Source organism: Miscanthus floridulus, chromosome 18 (genome assembly GCF_019320115.1).
Source record: "Miscanthus floridulus cultivar M001 chromosome 18, ASM1932011v1, whole genome shotgun sequence".
Lineage (NCBI taxonomy): Eukaryota > Viridiplantae > Streptophyta > Magnoliopsida > Poales > Poaceae > Miscanthus > Miscanthus floridulus.
The window spans coordinates 94,774,923-94,797,934 of NC_089597.1; the positions used below are offsets into that span (position 1 = coordinate 94,774,923).

At 49.5% G+C, this 23,012-nt stretch overlaps 2 protein-coding genes across 5 annotated transcripts; one reads left to right on the forward strand and one right to left on the reverse strand.

Moving 5' to 3' along the window:
* Positions 1-316: 316 nt before the first annotated feature.
* On the forward strand, positions 317-20,644 carry LOC136520448 (uncharacterized). Of its 4 annotated transcripts, XM_066513983.1 has the most exons (15): positions 317-775; positions 1,403-2,010; positions 8,829-9,737; positions 9,846-9,917; positions 16,896-16,967; positions 17,073-17,107; positions 17,207-17,294; positions 17,398-17,526; positions 17,959-18,150; positions 18,246-18,325; positions 18,627-18,699; positions 18,777-18,878; positions 19,182-19,293; positions 19,979-20,063; positions 20,137-20,644. In XM_066513983.1, the coding sequence occupies exons 1-15, from the start codon at positions 454-456 to the stop codon at positions 20,312-20,314; spliced, it is 3,057 nt and encodes a 1,018-aa protein (XP_066370080.1). In that variant the 5' UTR covers positions 317-453; the 3' UTR covers positions 20,315-20,644. The 4 variants fall into 4 exon arrangements, 1 of the variants encoding a protein (XP_066370080.1); XR_010775242.1 differs by lacking the exon at positions 19,182-19,293 and having other exon boundaries at positions 20,137-20,274; XR_010775243.1 differs by lacking the exon at positions 20,137-20,644 and having other exon boundaries at positions 19,190-19,293.
* Positions 20,645-20,884: 240 nt separating this feature from the next.
* Positions 20,885-21,801, reverse strand: LOC136524861 (uncharacterized). Its single transcript, XM_066518106.1, has 2 exons — positions 21,677-21,801; positions 20,885-21,517 (listed from the first exon to the last, which is right to left on the reverse strand). Exon 2 carries the CDS (start codon positions 21,459-21,461, stop codon positions 21,135-21,137), a length of 327 nt encoding a protein of 108 aa, XP_066374203.1. The 5' UTR covers positions 21,462-21,517; positions 21,677-21,801; the 3' UTR covers positions 20,885-21,134.
* Positions 21,802-23,012: the final 1,211 nt, after the last annotated feature.

Consider the following 23,012-nt stretch of genomic DNA (forward strand, 5'->3'; position numbering starts at 1 on the left):
AAAATAGCATTACTTCTGAAATTGAGCCTTGGTTTGGTTATTTTATAGCCATGCACACTGAACTTTTTTTTAGATTTTACCGTATTAGATATAAAAGTTTTGGCGACAAGCATGGGACAAAAAAAATTGACTACCTTATTTCAAATCCTGAGTCCACCACTGGAGAGGAGAGGGAAGAACTTGCTGCTGTTTTTGGTCCTGTAGTTTCAAGAAAAGAAAGAGAGAGAGGGAAAAGGGCACTTAACCCAGCCGGCCTCCCCGAGAGGCCCAGACCCACACTACTCCCCAACGGACGGAAGCTGCGGTCCCACGCGCGTACAAACGGAGCAGGCAAATGGCGTCTTCAAACGAGCGGGTCCTCCAGAAACACTCGACGCTGCCGTAGTGCAAGTCGCTTTCTCCCCCAAAATTTGAACGCCAAACCCTAGCTCTGCTTCTCAGTGCCCCGTCTCCATGGACATCGGCGGCAGCGGCGGCATCGCATTGTCGCCGGGGACGGGGGATGACAAGTTTGCGCGGAGGCGCTCCCGCCGTGTGAGCTTCGCGGACACCACCGCGGTGCACGTGTTCGACCGCGACGAGGACTTCGAGACGCCCCCCGAGGAGCGCGAGCCCGGCTCCACCTCCCCCTCCCCCTCTCCCAGGAGGTCTTCGGCTGGCCGGGAGGATGAGGACGACACGGAGGAGGGTTTCCACCGGCCCCCGGTCATCTTCCTCCAGGACGTCGACTCGTCGTCCCCAGGCAGCGCCGCCGGATCCATGGCCTCCGCCGATGGTGAGGTCCTTTGTTTGTTTCGAAATGAAAAATATTCGTAAATTGGATGGTTGATTTTGTCACGACTCCCACATAATCTGCTTCCTACAGTTAATGGGGAATTTTACTTTCTGTACGCTGGAGCTTATTTCTGATGCTCAGGCTGTTGCATTTGTCACCTGAATTATGTCAGCTTCGCTGCTCAGAGGTTCCATACTTCTCTTTGTGTTGGATCCAGATGTTGATGTTAGATGTGCTGTGCCATACTTTTGATACAGTAGGCAAATTTATTGTGCTGCCTGCTGAATTGTGAATATAGAGATCTAAGGTGTAGATGGCGTATTGATTACATGATACATTAAGCTAGCAGTCATTCTTGTATTGTTTGCTGAGTAAAATCTTTAAAACAAAGCACCGTCAATGGATTTGAAGTTGCTTGTGGATTCACTTTTTTTTCTTTCGGATTTAGAAATTAGAAAGTAAAACATCACTATATGGCATGGGGTGTCTTGCTTTTGTGTGTCCATGCTTCTAGTGTGAGTGTGTGACCCTTCTATTCTTTTATATTAGTTATATATGCTAACCATAATGCCATATTACTTTGTTGAAAAACATCCTGTCTTCTCACTATGCCCAGTCCTATGACAGATGAAAACTTCTTTGGACCTGTATCGGCAAGCTTCATTCAAACAGGAAGACCATCGGATTCTGGAATGTCAGAGGATGACAACCATGATATAACTATGGATTCCAGGACGTTCTCTTTGCATTTTCACAATATTGCTCCACCAGATGACTGTACAGCCAACTCAGCTGCGAGTCTAATGACACCTAATACTGCATCTGAGGGACCCCTGAAGGAATTTACTGCATCTAATCCTGCAACAACATCAATCAATGGTCGGGATATGTTGACTGACATGAGTTTGTTGAGTGGTAACCCCAGAACTTATGATTATGATAAGCTGTCACCCACGTTGAGCAGTATGATGAAGAAGATAAAAAGGATCCAGCAAGCAAACTCTCCTAAAGTTGGTGTTTCTGATGTAACTCCTGATTGTGTTTTAACCTTGTCTACATCTGAGAAAGAAAGTAGGGAAGAAAATTTATGCATTGACAATGGTATATCTTCTGATAAGCTGGGCATGGTTAATACGATTGTAGAGCACACTTCTATGAGAAATCCAGTTTCGACCAGCACAGATCTGATTCAAGAAGATAATGAAATGATAATTGATGGCCATGAGAATTCACAGGTTAGGTACTGATCCTTTTCTTTTACATGTTTGTTTGAGCCAAGCAGCTCATGTATGTTAGTCGCTGAATTCTCACTCTTGGTAGTAGGAGAATTCTTACTCTCATCGAGAGAGGATGACACTAGGAGTTGGGGCAATTTTCTTGTCTATTTCTCACACAAGCTCACACAAATGCCATGCCAACCCAAGGGGTTGGGGTTACATATTTATAGGCTGCTAGCCAGCCAAGCATATGCCAAGATGCTAGTCTAAGATGCTAGTCTAAGATGCTAATATGCTGTCCTAGCTAAAATGCTGTCCTCTAGTCTAAGATGTTGTCCTCTAAGATGCTGTCCTCTAGTCTAAGATGCTGTCCTAAAAACAGAAAAACAGCCACAAGGACCATGACCATGTGAGCATCATAGCCCCACAAAGACCAGCCACACATGAGACTTATCCATCATTCTCCCCCTAAGTCTTGTGCGTCGTCTTGTGGAAGAGTTGAACCATCCCAGTCCTGGAGCAGAGCTCAAGGAACTTGATCCTCCTAAGGGGCTTGGTGAGCAGGTCCGCAAGCTGGTCCTTGGTGTTGATGTAGCTCGCCTTGATGCTCCCTTCCTCCAAACAGCTTCGGATGAAGTGGTACCTCACCCGGATGTGCTTGCTGCGTTCGTGGAACACGGGGTTCTTTGCCAGGGCCAGAGCGGACTTGCTGTCCACCCTGAGCTCCACCGCTCTAGTGTCTCTGCCGAGGAGATCACCAAGCAGTCGAGCGAGCCAGAGCGCCTGAGTCGAAGCGGTGGAGGCCGCTATGTACTCGGCCTCGCAGCTGGACAGGGCCACCACCTGCTGCTTGACCGACTGCCAGCTAACGAGGCACTTGCCGAGGAAGAAGAGGATCCCGCTCGTGCTCTTGCTGGTGTTGATGTCGCCGGCGTGGTCGCTGTCGCTGTACCCGACGAAGTGTGCCGCCCCAGGGCACCTCGGGTAGTAGAGGCCGTGGTCGAGAGTCCCCGCAACATAGCGGATGATCCTCTTCACAGCCTGCTGGTGCTCCGTCGTCGGTCGCTGCATGAACCGACTAACGTAGCCGACGGAGAATGCCAAGTCCGGCCGTGTGGGCGAGGTAGCGAAGGCTCCCCACAAGACGCCGGTACTGCGTAGCGTCCACCTCCTCCGTCGTGCTGTCGCGGCTCAGCTTCAGCCTCTCCTCCATCGGAGTGAGAGCTGGGTTGCAGTCGGTGAGCCCAGCTAGCTCAACGACGCACTTGGCGTAGGCGGTCTGTCGAAGCGTGATCCCAGAGTCATCCTGGTGTACCTCGATTCCCAGGTAGAAGGAGAGAGGCCCCAGATCACTCATCTGGAAGGTGGCCTTCATCTCTTCCTTGAATGCCGCCACCTCCGCATCCTTGGTGCCGGTGATCACCAAGTCGTCGACGTAGACACCCACCAACAGGGCATTACCTCCATTGCCCCGTCGGTAGATGGCCGCCTCGTGCGGGCTTTGCTCGAAGCCCATCCCCTTTAGCGTGGAATCCAGCTTGGCATTCCACGCCCTCGGTGCCTGCCGCAAGCCATAGAGGGCCTTGCGCAGGCGGAGCACCTTGCCCTCCTTGCCGGGGATCGCAAATCCCGGCGGCTGGTGCACGTAGACCTCCTCCTTCAAGTCGCCGTTAAGAAATGCCGACTTGACGTCCATGTGATGAACACGCCAGCCCTCCTGGGCAGCTAGCGCAAGGAGGAGTCGCACGGACTCCATCCGTGCCACGGGAGCAAAGGCGTCGTCGAAGTCGACCCCCTCCTGCTGCACGAAACCTCGTGCCACCAAGCGAGCCTTGTGCTTGACGATGGCACCGGCTTCATCCCTCTTCAGCTTGTACACCCACTTAAGGGTGATCGCGCGATGACCACGAGGAAGGTCAGCAAGCTCCCAGGTGCGGTTCTTCTCAACCGCATCCATCTCCAACTGCATTGCGGCGCGCCATGCCGCGTGTCTCTCGGCCTCTGCGAACGACCGAGGCTCGCCGTCGTCACACGCAAGGTGCAACTGCGCCTCTAGGTCCTCCAGGTCATGAGGCACCAGTCCCGGCACCAACTGGTCGCCGAGAAGGTTCTCCATCGTACGGTACCGCAACGGCTCGCCGTCGTGGTACGCGTCGATGCGCTCCTCGTCGTGAGAGAGCGGAGTAGCGAGCTCAACCGGGCTATGCTCGACACGAGCTGGTGTTGGAGTAGACGTGCCCGGAGAGGTGCCTGTCGGTGCTGGAGTGCGTGGCGTTGCCGGCTGTGGTGAAGCCGGCGAAGAACTCATCGCAGCCGAGGTCCTGGCTGGAGAGCGTGGAGCTGTCGGAGTAGCAGGCGCCGGGGTCGGTGGAGGCTCGGGGACTGGGGTAGACGCGCTCGCCGAAGAAGAGCTGCCTACTCCCCCAGCTCCCTCGAAGTGGACGTACTCGACAGTGAAGTCGTCGTAAGTCGGAGCCGAGCCATCGTCCACCGCCTTGTCCCACGCCCATCCTCGCCCTTCGTCGAACACAACGTCGCGCGCCGTGCGCACACGCTGTGTCTTCGGGTCGAGGATGCGGTAGGCCTTCGAGCCCTCCGCGTAGCCGATGAACACTCCCGGAGTGCTCCTGTCGTCGAGCTTGCTGATGTGGCCAAGCTCCTTGGCGAACGCGAGGCAGCCGAAGACCCGCAAGTGGGAGACCGCCGGCTTGCGCCCATGCCAAGCCTCGTACGGCGTCCTGCCGTCGAGCGCCTTGGTAGGCGAGCGGTTGAGGATGTAGACGGCCGTCACCACCGCCTCTCCCCAGAGGATAGCCGGCATCCCCCTCTGCTTGAGGAGGGCCCGAGCCATCCCCACAACCGTCTGGTTGCGCCGCTCGACGACGCCGTTCTGCTGCGGGCTGTACGGCGCGGAGTAGTGGCGCTGAATGCCCTCGTCAGCGCAGTACGACGCGAATTCAGCCGCCGTGAATTCGCCGCCGTTGTCGGTGCGCAGCACGCGCAGCTTGCAGCCGCACTCCGCCTCCGCAGAAGCCTGCGCGCGTCTGATGGCGTCCGCAGCCTCTCCCTTGCTGCCGAGGACCATCACCCACATGTAGCGGGAGAGGTCGTCGACGAGCAGCAGGAAGTAGCGTCGTCCTCCCGGTGTGGCCGGTGTCACTGGGCCACACAAGTCCCCGTGCACGAGCTCGAGCCTCTCCTTGGCTCGAAAGCTCGCCTGCTGGGGAAAGGGGAGTCGCCTCTGCTTCGTCAACACGCAGACGTCGCAGAGCTGCTCCACATGGTCGAGGCACGGCAGGCCTCGCACCATCTCCGTGGCACTGAGCCGCTTCAGGGCCTCAAAGTGAAGGTGCCCGAAACGCTCGTGCCACTGCCACGCCTCGTCGTCCCGACGAGCAGCGAGACAGAGGGGTTGTGCCACCTGCACGTTAAGGACGTAGAGTCGATTTGCGCTTCTGGATACCTTGGCAAGAAGGCGACGACGACGATCCCAAATCCTCATGACTCCGTCCTCAACCACCACGCGCGAACCGTTCTCATCCAGCTGTCCCAAGCTGATGATGGAGTTCCTCAACGCGGGGATGTAGTAGACTCCGGTGAGCAGCCTGTGCTCACCAGACACGGCGGTGAAGATGATGGAGCCGACGCCCTTGATCTCCACGCCGGAGGCATCCCCAAACTTGATGGAGCCTCGGACGCTAGAGTCAAGCTCGGTGAAGAACTCCCGTCGACCGGTCATGTGATGGGTGGCGCCGGTGTCGAGGCACCACCCGTCAGTCTTGTCGTTGCCGGAGCTGTCGCCGAGGAGGGCGTGTGCTTTTGGCTCGTCAAGGTGGAGGAGAGCCGCTGCGGCCGGTGCCGCTGGAGGTAGCTCGATGCTGGCATGTGCCATGAACAGAGCCGGCTCCTCCTCCGCCTGTGCGACGTGGGCCTGGCCGCGTCGTGGCTGTCGACAGTCCTTGGCCCAATGGCCAAGCTGGCCGCAGTTGCGGCAGGCGTCGTCTCGTGCCGGCTTGTGCCTGCCGGCGGCGCCGCCCTGGGCGCCTCCGCGGGCATCACCCTCGGCACGTCCTCGCGCCCCGGCCTGGGCGTCTCTGCGCGCCTTGCGTGGCTTGCCACGCTTGCGGCCGCCTGTCGCGGAAGAAGGCTCCCCCTTCCTCCGGTCACCCTGACTGGCAAGCCACTGCTCCCGAGTGAGAAGGAGCTTCCCGCCAGTGGTGATGGGCCCTGAGAGGGACTGTGGCTCATCACTATCGACGACCTTGAGGCGACCTATCGCCTCCTCGATCGACATCGTGGAGAGATCCAGCAGCGACTCGATCGAGCGAGCCATCTGCTTGTACTTCTCGGGGACGCAGCGGAAGAGCTTTTCGACAGCTCTCTCCTCGCCGTAGGTGTCGTCGCCGAACTGCACCATCTTCTGCAACAGAGTGTTGAGACGGAGAGCAAAGTCATCAACGTCCTCACCTGGCTTGAAAGCCAGGTTCTCCCACTCCTTGCGAAGTGCCTGCAGTGTGGACTTGCGGGCGCGGTCGCTGCCGATGCGTGCCGCAGCGATGGCGTCCCAAGCCTCCTTGGCAGTCCGCTTGCTGGTAAGCGAGAACTGCATCTCGGGCGGGACTGCAGCGATGAGAGCATCCAGCGCCCGTCGATCTAGGTCGTAGTCGACGTCGCCGTACCGGACTGCCTCCCACATGTGCCGCACCTGGAGCTTTACCCTCATCACCGCAGCCCACTCGACGTAGTTGGTCTTGGTGAGGGTAGGCCACCCACCGCCGGGACCGACGTCCCTGACAACAGCCTGGAGCCCGTGGTAACCACGGTACCGATCCGGGGAGAGAGAGCCACGCTGCCTGTGAAGGCCGCGCTCTCCATCGACCCGTCGGTACCGATCCGGGGAGAGAGAGCCACGCTGCCTGTGAAGGCCGCGCTCTCCATCGACCCGTCCGCCACCGTTGCCGTGCGCGTCTCCTCCAGGAGCGCCACCGGCGCGTCCGCGCCTGTCTGGGCTGCCGCCGCGCTCGTGGGCGTGCGCGGCTGCCCTAGGAGCGCCACCGCCGTGCGCGCCTCCTCCAGGAGCGCCGCCAGCGCGTCCGCGCCTGTCTGGGCTGCCGCCACGCTCGTGGACGTGCGCGGCTGTCCACTGCGCCGCCCGCGCTCGCGCTGCCTCCCTCTCTAGCAGCTCGAGGTCCGCGTCGGCGGTGTCGTCAGCGGAAATGGAGCTGCCGATGCTGCCGCGCAGAGCCTCGACCTCCGCCGCCGCCGCACGCGCTGCATTCGCCGCCGCCGCTGCTTCCGCCTCCGCTCTGGCTGCTGCCAGCTCCGCCGCTGCTAGCCTCGACGCCCTTGCCGCCGCCGCAGCGGTCTCTGCCGCCGCTCGCTCGCGTTCCTCTGCCGCGGCAAGTTCGGCCTCCTGCCGACGCCGCGTGCTCGAGGCGACCGAGCGCTGAGACTGCCCTGCGGACATGACGCGCTACCGGGGGGCTGCTGCGTGGGGAGAGGGCTGCTTCAGACGAGCTGGGAGAGGAGTGAACAGGAGCGGTCGGAGGAGCTGCTGCTGCCAACAACTGGGGCTGTTGTGGGGCTGGGAGAGAAGATGAGCAAGAGATGCTCAGGCTACAGGATAATACGGCTCTGATACCACTTGTTAGTCGCTGAATTCTCACTCTTGGTAGTAGGAGAATTCTTACTCTCATCGAGAGAGGATGACACTAGGAGTTGGGGCAATTTTCTTGTCTATTTCTCACACAAGCTCACACAAATGCCATGCCAACCCAAGGGGTTGGGGTTACATATTTATAGGCTGCTAGCCAGCCAAGCATATGCCAAGATGCTAGTCTAAGATGCTAATATGCTGTCCTAGCTAAGATGCTGTCCTCTAGTCTAAGATGCTGTCCTCTAAGATGCTGTCCTCTAGTCTAAGATGCTGTCCTAAAAACAGAAAAACAGCCACAAGGACCATGACCATGTGAGCATCATAGCTCCACAAAGACCAGCCACACATGAGACTTATCCATCAATGTATTATATTGTCAATTATATTAATTTGGTATCAAACTCTTTGATGCGTTTTCGCTATACATTAGAACCTGCAATTAACTGCAGCACCTAAACACTTTCTCATATATCTAAACCTACATGTTGGAAGGATCCTAGAGAAACTAGTATAGGAGGCACTAACGTTCTTGATAGCTGTAGTCAAACACAGTTGTCTATGCGTCTAGCTTTTTTTTTTCTTGAACATGTAGGAGAGCTGCATATATTTATTTTAATAAGAGAGTAAAGGGGTAGAAGTCCAAAACAAGACACCAACACACTCATGTCCAGGAGCTATTCAAAACATTTGCGCCTTTGGAAAAACATAGAAATTTCACAACCCGCACAGAGAAAAATACCTAGTCAATACTAGCTAGCCTCCCGCTTCAAGGCAGCTAGGAAGGAAATTCCTTTGGCACCCACTACACTCCCCAATCTTATTTCTTTGGTGGATGGAGCCAGAGTGCTTGCAAGATTTGGTGAAGGTGTGAAGCCCCATCAAAGACACATTGGTTCTGGTGGTTCCATATAGACCAGTCTCCGAGGATGGTGATGATGGAATTAAGACCTTGCCCAACCTGCCCGTCCACCACAGCAGCAGCTCTAGCCCACCAATCATCAAAAGGAAAAAATCTCCCGGTTGGGGCGAAAGGTTCTGAAGGCCCACTGTATTCAGCAGCCTGAACCAGAACTGCATTTCCCTATTCTTGTTTGTCATTGTACTATCATTTGGTTAGTTGGTTTATTTAACATCTATTGCTTTGATTCTTATCTGTGTTTGTAATTGAACTATTTTGCAGAACTGCAACCATGATGTCGACCCTGGTGCCAATAGTACTGCAGAACCTCCTGCAAAGATTTCCCCAGCATATAAATCATTCACGAGTAATGGTGACGTGCAATCCCACCTCGTCAATCAATCTTTGTCAAAAGATCAACCATCTGGATCAAATTGCACTACAAGTGTTTCCTCTATGTGTAATGTTGACATGGAAACCCATCTTTTGGATCAACCAGCTGGTAAGGATAACACAGATGCTGCCCAGTCGTCAAGTGCAGCTACTGCCATTTTGCTGATGGATGCTGAGCAGCTGCGACAGCAAAATGAAGTGATGGATACAGAAACAGTTCTACACACTCCAAGAACTGCAGGTCTGCAGTTGCAAGTTCCACAAGGATCTTTGGGTACTGAGTTTGTTGGACATGACAAGAGAATTTCTTCTCTGAAGCTTCAAGAATTGCCTGCAGCTTCCCGGTTACAATTGGTCGAGAAGAATGAACTTGGTCATCGTGCAAGTGATATGTTCAGCAATACTGAAGATCATGATTCCACCTTATCTGTTTCTTCTCATTCGGTTCCAAAGCTGAAGAAAACCAGTGAGTCTTTTATCCTAGGCACTCCTGGAAGACATGGGCTAAATGAGTCCACTAAGGTCCCAGATACCTCATCTCATGTCCTTACTTTGGGTAGCCAACCTAGTCGTGAATGCAACTCTCATCTGGATTTAGATGTCGTTGGAAGAAAGAGAACTGCTGAGGAAAATGGTCATGCTGTGCAAGAGTGTCCTGAAGAAACCGCTAAGACAGCAAGAAGCCCTAGAAAATCAAGAAAAGAGATTCCTTGTGTATCTCAGCCTTCTCCTATGATTGAAGAAAAACAGAATGGTGCTCATGATAATGGAAAGTCCGTGGATATTGATTGGAACAAGGTAAAAGTGACCAGTTTAAACTATGTATTCATTTCTGTATACAATTTTTTTTCAGTGAAATGATTAGTTTCTGTAAAATGATGATCAAGAATTCTCTCTTTTGTATAGGTAGTATGTACCCTAACTAATGCCACGGAGCAAGTTTTGTCAGCATCAATAAGCAAGTATAATCTACAACAGGTACACTTTTTCCGCTGCCAGTAGTAAAGTAACATACTGTATTTTAGAAAAAAAATCCTTTGCTCAGAGCGGCCTAGTTTGAAAAATGTACTTCAACAGTTGTCCTGTTGAAGCGTTTGCATTACATTGAATTGTATTGTTTCCGATAGCTAATATCATATAGTGTCAGCTGATTATTTGAAGTTGTTTTCTTTGTTAGATGAACTAAAATAATGACTAAATTTCAGCGAACTACATGACTAGCCCTAAGTTACTGTAAAGATAATTTTATGCTTAACCCATATCCAAAACCACACGTGTGTCCATATTACCATGAACTATGCTTTGTAACTAGAATAACAACATTGATTTTGATGTGAACTGACATACTGGGTCCACATGTAAGACAGTTGCAGCTCACAGACGAACCGTGTCATATATGTCTAGGCCCAATATGTCATTGACATTTAAACTAACAGTGTTAGCTGACAAATTTAGTTTGGCTATCATATGAAATGAACAAATGTTATGTAGCTTTGAGCCTTTGAGAAATATGCTCCAAAAAATTCATATTTTTTTGATAATGTAGACTACATAAGCATAGTTATATAAATAATATTTTTATACTTTTTTTAGTGTTGCCAAGTATTCATGATGCTACTTTCACCAATGTTTTCTTGTCTTTTTTATTTTTCTTTTTTTCCCCTTGTTGGGTTGGGGCAGGGGGCGTTTATATTTTGATGGCTTGGGGATGAAAAAGGCTTGTAATAGTAATGATGCAAATCATAAGTGTTTATATTTTGTAGTTTAGGATTGCAATCCAATATTGCCATACCATATGTATCTGGGGAGACAACTAGATCACCCGAGAGGCTCGATGCAATCTATCTCACACATTATACCCAATCTACTATTCCCTCCGTTCCAAATTATAAGTCGCTTTGATTTTTTTGGTACATCATGTTAGACTGTTAATGTATATATGCTTGTGTATATGGGCCTGGGCCTTGGTATAGCCGATCGGTCCTCTATTTGGTTAGAGAGATATGAGGAGATCTCGGTTTGGTCCTGTTTCTATAAACCACGAGATCTCCTCTCCCCTATATATATGTACATAGGTCTTTCCAATCAATCAATCTATTATTCCACACTATCCTTATTGCCTTCATGGTATCACGAGCTTAGTTTTTTTTCCTTCCTTTCCTGGCTGTCGCCCGCCGCATCCCTGCCATGGCCGGCGCCACCCCCACCACTGCTTCCTCCGCTGCTGGTGTCGTCGATCCCGACGCCGCTGCTGCCGAGTCCAGGGAGGAGCGCGGCCGCGCAGGCCGACCCCGCCGCTGCCGCTGCCCTCCAGTCCACGCGTCCGCGCGGCCGAGCAGGCCGCTGCTGCCGCTGCCCTCCTGTCCACGGAGGCGTGCGCCCGCGCGGCCGAGCAGGCCGCTGCGGCTCGACTCGCCAAGGAGGAGCGCGCCCGCGCGGCTCAGACCGCTCGCGATGCCGCCGCTGCTTGTGCGGCTGACGTCGAGCGCGAAGCCGCCGTTGCTTAGCAGGAGCGGGACGCGGCTGATGCACGACTTCAGGCCGCCCTTGACCGCGCGGCTCAGGAGCACGCCGCGGCCGCTCCGCCTCTGGAAGACGACGCTGCCCTTGACGACGCCGAGGATGCTGAGGATTTCGCCTCTGCCGACGGCGGCGATGCCCATCTTCGCGCCGTTCTGCTTCAGCACGAGGCCCCGGCCCTCAACCTGCACGCCCAGGCTGTGGCCGTGCAGAACACCCGGCTGCTTGTCCCGCTTGTCCTCGACGTCGCCTCTGCCTTCTATGGCCGTTGGCGTCAGTCGTTCCTCCTCGTCGTCGGCCGCTACTCCCTGGAGAGCCATGTCCTCTCCGACGCTGCCGCCCCCAACTCTCCGGATTGGGCGCGCATGGACTGCGTCGTGCAAACTTGGATCACCGGCACCATCATCGACGCCCTCGCCGAGGCCATGATCGAGTTCGGCACCACCGCCCGCGCCTCCTGGCTTGCCATCGAGTCAGTTCCACGGCAATCGCGAAACTCGTGCTCTCCACCTCGACGCCGCCTTCCACAACTTCAAGCAAGGCGACCTCGACATCACTGCGTACTGCCGGAAAGTCAAGGGCATGGCAGACGCCCTCCGCGACCTCGGCGAGCCCATCAACGACAGGACTCTTGTCCTCAATCTCCTGCGCGGTCTCAATGGCCGTTTCGAAGCCATTGGGCTTCACCTTTGCCGCGGACGTCTGTTTCCTACCTTTCTACAGGCCCGCAACGATTTGCTCCTGGAGGAACTCACTATGGCGGAGTCTGCTCCGCCTCTTTCGGCTATGGCCCTGATTGCCACCTCCGGCAGCGCTCGACCACCTGCGCTCGCGTCCGTCACTCCACCAGCCGCTCCCCAGCAGCGGCTGCCGAACCAACAGCAGCAGTTCGGGGGAGGCAAGCGCGCGCGGCGAGGCAAGCGCGACGGGGGCAGGCGCTGCAACTCCAACAGCGCCTTCCTCAACGGCAACGGCGCCCAGCAGCAGCAGAAGTGGCCCAATCTTCATCAGCCATGGACCGGATCCATCAACATGTGGCCTGGACCTCGGCCCTCGACGCTACCACACCCGCACGCACTTCTCGCTGGTGTACAACAGGGGCCCGGTGGACCACAGCAGCTCCCTCAGGCGCTTCTGACTGGCGCTCAGCATGGCTGGGGCGTCAATCCTAGCGTCCAGCAGTGGGGGCTTCCTCTGGCTGGTCTGTACAGCCCAGCCATCGTGCCACCCGGCTGGGACGCTTTCAGTCTCGCCGCGAACTTTCAAACCATGTCGCTCCAGCAGCCTACATCGAGCAACTGGTACTTCGACTCTGGAGCCTCCAACCACATGACTTCAGACGTTGGTATAATCACCGTGCCTTCCCCTCCATATACTTCATCTCCATCCCATATTGTTGTCGGTAATGGGAACCTTCTTCCTGTTACCTCCACTGGCGTGGCATCTTTTCCACATAATCTTCGTCTTAATAATGTTCTTGTTTCACCTGGCCTTATTAAGAACCTTGTTTCAGTACGCCAGTTTACCTCTGACAACAATTGTTCTGTGGAGTTTGACCCTTTTGGCTGTTCTGTGAAGGATCTTCCCTCTCGGAGAGAGATCGTCAGGTGTGACAGCTCCGGTCCTCTCTATCCGCTGTAGTTCCTGGAGTCCGCGTCTGCTCTCCTCGCCACTACCAACCCTTCACTTTGGCACCAGTGTCTTGGTCATCCTGGCCATGAAGTTTTGTCTAAGTTAGCAGAGTCATCCGCTATTCCATGTAATAATAGTGCTAGCCAAACATTGTGTCATGCTTGCCAGTTGGGTCGTCATACTCGTTTACCCTTTCATGCGTCCTCTTCCAGAACCACTCATAATTTTCAGTTAATACATTGTGATTTGTGGACGTCACCTCATAATTTTCAGTTAATACATTGTGATTTGTGGACGTCACCTATACCTAGTGTTTCTGGTTGCAAGTATTATCTTGTCATACTTGATTTTTCGCATTATCTCTGGACTTTTCCGCTTCGGCTAAAGTCTGACACTTTTCCTACCCTGTCTAATTTCTTTGCCTATGTGGCTACGCAGTTTGGTGTCCCCATTCAGGGTATTCAATGCGATAATGGACGCGAGTTCGACAATCATACTTCCCGCGCCTTCTTCCTCTCCCACGATGTCCAGCTCCGGATGTCCTGTCTTTATACCTCGCCTCAAAACGGTAAAGCTGAACGCATTATTCGTACCATCAATAATGTTGTTCGCTCCCTCCTGTTTCAAGTCAGTGTCCCCCCCAGCCTATTGGGTTGAGGCTCTTTCCACCGCAACCCTCCTCCTTAATATTCTTCCCACCAAGACACTCAACTTCTCCACCCCACACATGGTGCTCTACGGGTCTCCACCCTCTTATGACCACCTCCGTGTCTTCAGGTGTCGCTGCTACCCCAATCTCTCCGCCACTGCTCCCCACAAACTCGCCCCTCGATCTTCCTTGTGTGTCTTTCTCGGGTATTCCCCTCATCACAAAGGCTACTGCTGCCTCGACCGGTCATCCAACCGGATCATCATCTCCCGGCATGTGGTCTTTGATGAGGCGTCCTTCCCGTTCTCTAAGGATCCTGGTCGTCCCTCACCCTAGGATTTTGAGTTTTTGAGCTCCACTAACCCTGTGATGGCTCCCCCAGCGCCGTAATTTTTTTACCTGCAGGCACTCCCGGTGACTCCGCACAGCCACGTGCGGCCCTTCTTCCAGGGAGCAGCGCTCCTTGGGTCATTGCTGCTCCCTTGGACTCCGGTGGCCTGCCAGCCGGCCAGGTCTCGCCTGCAGCTGCCTCGTCGTCACCAGCAGCCGGCCTGGCTGCTCCCCTGATGGCTGGCAGTAGCTCCCCGTCGCGGCACCCAGCGGTCGGCAGCACCTCCCCAGGGTGCCCGTTGGCCGGCTGCTCACCACCTCCAGCCGGTCGTGTCGCGCCCACCCCGGTCGGACCGCCGTCTGGCTTTCAGCGTTGGGCTGGCCTCGTCTACCACCGACGCCCACAGCCTCCTCCGCCCGATTTGGCTGTCCTGGCGCCGGTCCCTCCGGTTCGGCTGATGTACAGCCGCCGTCCGCGATCTACTTCTACGCCGCCAGTCGCTCCAGCTACTGCGTCTCCGGTCGCTGCACCACCATCACCACCAGTTCCTCCTGTTCGCCTCCCCGCCGGGGCGGTTCCCATTGTCCCTGTGGTTAACCAGCATGCCATGCGGACACGTGGGAAGGCCGGTTTCTGAGAACCGGTCACTCTTCAGGCGGTTTTCCTATCGCCTCTTCCGCGGACTTATCGCACCGCACTTGCTGATCCAAATTGGCGTGCCGCTATGCAGGACGAGTTTTCTGCACTGCTTTCCAACCACACTTGGGATCTTGTACCATGGCCATCTAGATCCAATGTGGTGACTGACAAGTGGGTCTTCAAGCACAAATTCAAGGCAGATGGTTCTCTCGAGCGCTACAAGGCGCGCTGGGTTCTTCGTGGCTTTACTTAGCGCCCTGGCATTGACTATGATGAAACTTTCAGCCCTGTTGTGAAGCCTGCTACCATCCGGATAGTTTTGTCTCTGGCTGTTTCTCGCAAGTGGCCGGTACACCAGCTCGATGTGAAGAATGCTTTTCTTCATGGGCATCTCTCAGAGACAGTGTATTGTGGTCAGCCTTCAGGTTTTGAGGACTCCTCTCGCCCAGATTACGTGTGTCGTCTGAATCGCTCTCTGTATGGACTCAAACAGGCGCCACGTGCATGGTATAGTCGTTTCGCCAGTTTCCTTCTTCAGTTGGGTTTTGTGGAAGCCAAGACAGATACATCACTCTTTGTATATCGTCGTGGCTCTGAGATTGCTTATCTTCTGCTGTATGTGGATGATATTGTGCTGACAACTTCTTCTCCAGACTTGCGTCATCGCGTTATTGCAGCCCTACAGCGTGAGTAGCCCTACAGCGTGAGTTTTCTATGAAGGATTTAGGCGAACTTCATCATTTTTTGGGCATGCAAATTCAACGCACTGCTTCTGGGTTATTCTTGTCACAACACCAGTACATGTTGGACATCTTGGAACGTGCTGGTATGGCTGATTGCAAGCCGTGTGCCACTCCAGTTGATATCAACCCGAAGCTCTCTGCCGATGATGATCCTATTTCTGATGCTATAGATTACCGTAGTCTTGCCGGCGCATTGCAGTATCTCACCTTCACACGGCCTGATCTTGCTTATGCAGTACAGCAGGTGTGTCTACACATGCACGACCCGCGGGAACCTCATCTTGCCTCATCTTGCAGCTCTAAAGCGGATTCTTCGCTATGTTCGTGGTACTTTGGACCTGGGCCTTCATATCCGTGCCTCTAGTCAGTCTGATCTTGTGGTCTACTCAGATGCAGATTGGGCTGGTTGTCCTGACATTCGTAAATCCACCTCGGGCTACGCTGTGTTCCTCGGTGACAACTTGGTCTCCTGGTCCTCCAAGCGCCCAGAACACTGTCTCCCGCTCCAGTGCTGAAGCTGAGTACCGTGCTGTAGCTAATGCGGTTGCAGAGGCTTCCTGGTTGCGCCAGCTATTGTCCGAGCTACATACACCTTTGCGTCAAGCAACGTTGGTGTATTGTGACAACATCAGTACAGTTTACATGTCTTCCAACCCCGTTCAACATCAGCGTACCAAGCATATTGAGATCGATCTTCACTTCATCCGAGAACGAGTGGCTCTTGGTGCTGTCCGCGTTCTTCACGTCCCGACGACGTCCCAGTTCGCGGACATCTTCACCAAAGGCTTGCCTTCTTCTGTCTTCACGGAGTTTCGGTCCAGTCTCAACGTTCGCAAACACAACGCTGTGACTGCGGGAGGGTGTTAGACTGTAAATGTATATATGCGTGTGTATATGGGCCTGGGCCTTGGTATAGCCGGCCGGTCCTCTATTTGGTTAGAGAGATATGAGGAGATCTCGGTTTGGTCCTGTTTCTATAAACCGCGAGATCTCCTCTCCCCTATATATATGTACATAGGTCTCTCTAATCAATCAATCTATTATTCTACGCTATCCTTATTGCCTTCACATCCATTTTGCTATGCATCTAGATATAATATTTGTCTAGATACATTGCAAATTGAATGAACCAAAAAAGTCAAAGCGACTTATAATTTGGAACGGAGGGAGTATGTGGTATCACGAGTTTAGGTTTCGTTCCTGAACCCTAAGGTTTCTGCTGTCGCACACTTGTGGAGACTAGTCGGATGGTAGCCTGTCAGAAACTATAATTATAGTTGCTGACTGATGTTCAGAATCTACAGTTCTCTAGACGTATTCCATGAATCTCTCTGTTATGAAAATTAGTTATTTTTTCTCATACAGCATAGCACATATAATAAATTTAATCTGATGGTCTAGCACTTTACTTAATGTTGTTTTCTGTTGCCTTTTGGATGAAGCTTGATATGCTAAGCGATAAGTTGGATGAGATTCATATGGCTAGAAAATATAAAAGTCTTGCTGCTGCTGTGGTATGTTATCATCTTTTAGCTGTTAATTTTAGCAACGACATGTTGTTTATTTCCTATTTGGAGTTTCCCGTTTATCTAGGTGACATGTTTGTTCTTTGTACCCAGAGGATTAAAGATTGCTGTGGTGATAAGCAAAAGAGGTACTTAATTATTAATTTGCGTGTTTCATTAATTGGTGTGTTTCATTAATTGGTGTCCGCTTTGATGAAATCTATATGTAACTCTACTTACTTATCCAGATTAGAGGAGGCAAGATTTCTCCATGACAAGCTTTTCTATGAAAAGGCGAAGCTACAAATAAATAATATGAAGCTAGTTAAACTCCAAGTAGGAATTTAATCATCTTTTATTTTATTTTAAAAAGCCCCTTTATGGCCTGTAAGTTGCAGGCAGATGCTAGTTTCCTCCTTTCCTTTCCATTTTGGTACAGAAAAAGGCTCAGCTATGTCAAGATAGAATTCAAGAGTGCTGCTTTCTGAAATCTAAGATTTTGGGCGCTGCACAAATGAAGGATGCTTCACTTCCTGCAGCTACTTCAGTCAGTGCCAGTGATAGACAGGTAAAGATTTAATACAGGATTTTCTGCTTTTTTTATAGCGAATGCATATCACAATCCAAATTGCCTCATTTATTTCGGTCGTCAAGCTTGTATCTGTAGCTAGAATGCAGACAACTAAGCAATGGATTTGATCATGTAAATACCTTTTAGGTGCCATGGTTTTGATCTATTTATTCTTGACTGCATAGTCATTCTTGTGGTTACTACTGCTTCTATAGCGTATGTTGCTTATGTTCTTACAACTATCCTTTTTCCATTATTTTCATTCTTCATTCCTTTATTTTGGGTAAATTCTGTTCCTTCTGTTGTCACCTAAGTTTGCATTTGGTAAAATGAAGTAGAGAAATTTGCATCCCTTTGAAATTTAAGCAGAAACTTGTTCAGTTGCATAAAATATTTTTGCGGTGAATTATACTACTTGTGTTTACCCAGGAAGAACTTGCCATCATTTCTGAAAAGAGGCTTGAACTAAAAAATATTCAACAGAAGGTGGAGAAATTAAGGAGTTCCCTTGAATGTTTTGACAATATTGAAGGTGACATTGGTAGTGATAGTGTTGTGAGGTATGCTAAAGAGCAGTTGATGATGAGAAACCAGCATCGCATCATCCACCGGCTAGCAGGGGTATTGGTGTATGGCTTAATGTTAAATCTCCTGTTCATATTTTTTCTATCTGTAGATCTCTCTCTATCCAACTTACATTTCTTTTATTTATTCAGCTCTGCAAGCTGAATGACATAGTTAAAAGGGACAATAAGCGTGATGTCATCCTCAACTATCACAATTTGTTGTTCCAAAGGTAATCATTCTCAGAATTATATATTATTTTTTTCCATGTTATAGCAACCATGATTCTACTACCTACTTTAGAATGGAAACTGCTACGTCATTGGTTTTTTTGTTTTAAACAAATTGCTGGTTTTAACTGTCCCAGAATCTCAGTTGCAAATTTCTAATAAGAAACTAGGTGGTTGTCTGATTCCAGTGAAGTTGCTTTGACTTGAGAAGTTGCAATCTTTTATGTAACAAGGCAACAAATTAATACACTTTGCTTTGTTATTTGAAGTGCCTTATTTTGTTTCCGACCGTTCCTTCAACAGGATCATCTTAAACATCAGTGATACGTCTAGCATATTTGTGAATAATTCACTGAATGTAAACCTAATTGGACAGGTGAGATGACCAAACTCTTTTCGTTCTTCTGTATGTAATCAATTCATGAGTCATGACACTTTTTAATTCTTGGTCAGACATTTCCAAACTTGGATGCATCTTTGGCATTCAATTTTGTTTTCAAAGCCGAGGAGAACCAGAGAGTTAGTGATTTACAATCCTTGCAGCAGAAGACAACGGTGAGTTTACCTGAGTTGGGAATTTTTGCCGTGCAACCATTAGAGCTGTTCACTTTAATAATTTTTTTTTCTGTTACTGATATCAAATGCCATGAAGGGCACCTTCCTTGTATGATGTGAACATCTATGAACATCACGCCCTTTATTGCATGTTATATATAGTAATAGTGCACCACATTAGTAATCATTTTTCTTTGTTTGAGCATAGTTATACCAAACCCCTTTTTCTTCAAAATCGCTGTCATGTATTGGAAGGCCATAGAAGAGTCCTGTTTACTAACATGCATTTTTCATTTTGTGGAGGAAACAAGCTTGCTTCTTGGAAATCTTATTGATGTTTTAGAAGAAATCAAGTTATCTAAATTCGAGTTACTAAATCTTACCTCCACTGCTTTTGTTTTGGAGTCCCAGACATGTATGCTCTCTATCTCTTCTACCTTTTTATCTTCAAGTACTGGTGTCTTTTTTGTCTAAATATGATATCATAAATGTTTTGTTTTAAAAATGCATAAACTGTTGTTACTTGAGGGTAGGTGGATGCTGTGCATTTGCTGTCCAGTAAAACTACTCTCTCCAGATGCAGAAAATGGTGATTTATCCATGTTTTTGTAGATGAATGTACATCTGAAAAACAGAGGGAGAGGGAGAGGGAGAGGGAGAGTTTCAGTGATGAAATTGAAGAAGGCTTATTTACTTTATGTGCTTTCAATAGTGAGTTTAGTAGGAGAGCTCCAGAGTTAATGTCTACTCCCTCCTTTCCATATTATAGTTCACTTTATCTTTGTCCTAACTTCTAAGTCAAAGTTCTTATACTTCGACCAAGTTTATAGAAAAATGCACCAACATACAACATCAAATTAATTTCATTGTAACTGAACTTGTAGAATTTTGTATATTTTTCTAAAAATAAAAACTTGGTCAAAGTTACATAGGTTTGACTTAGGACAAAACTTAAGTGAACTGTAATTGGGAACGGAGGGAGTAATAAGAATCATAAATATGTCATCACTTGCAGATGAAATTCTGTACTTCTGTGTAGCTGCCCTAACCAGGACCTAAATGGCTAGATAATACAATGTTTGTACTGTTTTATGTCTTAGGTAAACTTGGCCTCCACCTGTTTTTCATGAGCTTCAAGAGTGGCAAGAAGATTGTTTTCATCATCGACATGACAGACCTGAACCGGTTTGTCAACCACAACTAAATCTTCTTTCTACATTGATCTACTTGTTGCTAAAACTTGTTTGATTTGAAACAGCTCGGTCTACCCTTCTGATCCATCTGAGTTACCCATTAAGGTTTGCGAAGCACAGACAACGCTACCACAGCCAAGCATAGACGTGACCATGGCTTCTATAAGGAACCTGCAACCTGGTCGCACAGTGATACTAAGGTTGTGCCGGATGGTATCCCGGCTGATTCATGGTTTACAATGATGACCTGATCAGTGGAGTGCAAGATGTAGGAAGTAAACATCATCTGGATATGTAGGCAGTAGGCATTACCAGTGTTAGTTCTTTGCATATAGGCTTTTAAGATGTTTGAATGCATAAACCAGTCCTTTTCAGGTGGACGTGTAAGTGTCACGACGTAAATATATGAGTGGGTTTGTTGCTTTTTTTTTGTGTGTAAAAGAGTGGGTTTGTTGCTTTGTGGTGCTGAAAGTGGGGTAACATCTGTATCCAAGTGATTTTGGTTACTGCAAATCCTTGTAACTGCCCGTTCAATACAGCAAGAATGCAGAACTCGTAGCTTTTCTACTTTCGTTATAAATATATATGTTGTCGTTTGCGTTTTTTTTGTTTACTGATCATCGTAGTTAGAATGTGATGAGTCGCAGTCTTGCAGACATGTCTAATTAAGTAAAGGTGCCAGGTTAAGCTTCTGTCCCCGCAGCTGGAAGTGTTGCTGAAAGATTGTGATTTTGAAAATTCTATTTCTTTCATTCATCATTTTGTTTTTCGTCCCCGCAGCTGGAACCATTGCTGAAAGAGGATTGTAACACGTGTGCGCGTCATACACGTACAGGACGAAATTAACACGTGTTCTGCAGACTCGTTACAAGGAAAGGTATAGAATAGAAGAAGAAAAAAATATACTCTTCCCCTTCCCCTGTATACAATACAGCGAAGACAAATGAGAGGGGACAAAAAGAAAAGGGCTAAAAATATTTGGCCATGCACTCGATGACGTGTTTGCACCCGCGCATTTGCGGTAAAGGCGTACGAACGCTCGTCGCCCGCCCGCGTCGCGTCGTCATACGCCGCCGGGCTTCTTGCTCATCTCGTGGAGGCCGGAGCCGACGGAGCCGCCGCCGCCGCCGCCGATGCCGCGGTGGAGCCTGCACCGGAACGAGCCCGCGTGAAGGGTCGGCGAGCAGAGGCACGCCCGGGGGCTCGCCGGCTGCTTCTTCGTGGCCGTCCGCGGCGTGATGCTCACGGCTGCCGCCTCGTGCGAGGAGGCGCCCAGCTGCTTGCCCCCCGGCGACGCGCCGGCGGCGTGGAGGAACAAGGCCTTCTTCTCCGGCACCGCGATCTTCTCGATCGACGCCGGCCTGCGCAGTTGCAGATGATGATCCCCCATGGCCGGTCCAACACGCCCCTAACTAGCGGTGGCGTTCTTGATTGATTCGCCGGCCTCTGTCCACGGACAAACCGGTTCCGTCACATATATAAATTAAAAATTGGTCAAACAAGCAAGAACCGTATCAAAAAAATAAATAAATGCAACGAACACTTTATTACATACTTATAAATCGAAACACAAGAAAAATAAGAGAAACAAGAAGACTTACTTACCCTGAATATATTTGAAATCAACAATGTATGGAGTTGAGTTGATTAAACTACTAGATCTACTAAATTAATCTCTATGGGTTATATATGTTGCTGTATGTAGTAGTAACGAAATGGCGAGGGGGGGCTAAAGAGAGTGATTTATCGATGCAAAAGCCTATTTAAAGATGAAAACAACTATTTTTATCGTGTATTCACGATACTTGTGGATCAGATATTCATGCATGTGCATGAGCAGTCAAGCTGCTGAGCCTGAGCTGGAGTTTCACTATTTTGAGGCCAGTTTATATTTGGGCTCTGTAAATGTATCCTGTTTTTTTTTTTTACCAAAAAAAACTTAATTGTGTTGTGGAAAATATGTTACTTAGATTCCCAAGTTGTTGAAGTCGATCATAGATTGGCCAACAACGGGAAGGTTGTGGGCCCTCTTTGGAGGACAATGATCAAGAAACAGAGGAAGAATATGGTTGCTGATACAGCGGAAAATAGAAATAAGTGAGCTCGTGTGTTATCAAGGTTGTTTGCATTTGCATATAACATAGATAGAAATGCACTACGACGGAAACGAACATCAAAGACGGTAAGATGCACATAACAAATATGATCTGCAGTTTAATTTGATGTTCACATGATTTTCTGATATGCACATAACAAATTTCTTCTTCTTTTATATTTGTACTTTCTGCGCTAGTGTTATTATATAGTACACACGTGCTGATGTAATCCCTCCATCCTAAAATAAATACAATTCTCACTTCCAAGAAGTCAAACTATTTTAAGTTTGACCAAATTTGTACTAAAAACTTTGAACACTTGTGATACCAAATAAATATCATTAGATTAGTTGTGAGATACATTTTCATAGTAAACCTATTTGGAGACATAAATATTGATATTATTTTCTATAAACTAGATTAAAATTAAAAAAGTTTGACTCATCTCAAGCATAGAATTACTCCCTCCGTCCCAAAACAAACACATATTACGCTTCTCAAGTATTTTTAAGTTTGACTAGTTATATAGAAAGTAGTATCAATATTTATATCTCCAGATAAGTTTTTATAAAAAAAGTACATTTCACAACCTAATATAATGATGCTTATTACACACCATGAATAGTAATATTTTTGTATATATATTTAGTCAATCTTAAAAAGGTTTGACTCATCTGCACTTATTTTGGGACGGAGGGAGTACATTCTTTTTTAGGATGGAGTATATCCTAACAGAAAACATGTGAAAAGTGTGAAATGTGTGCCTTTGATTTCTCGATGTACTGTCTTTTCATTTAAACACGGTATAAGGATGCCCATATATATACGCATGCAGGTGACACCTA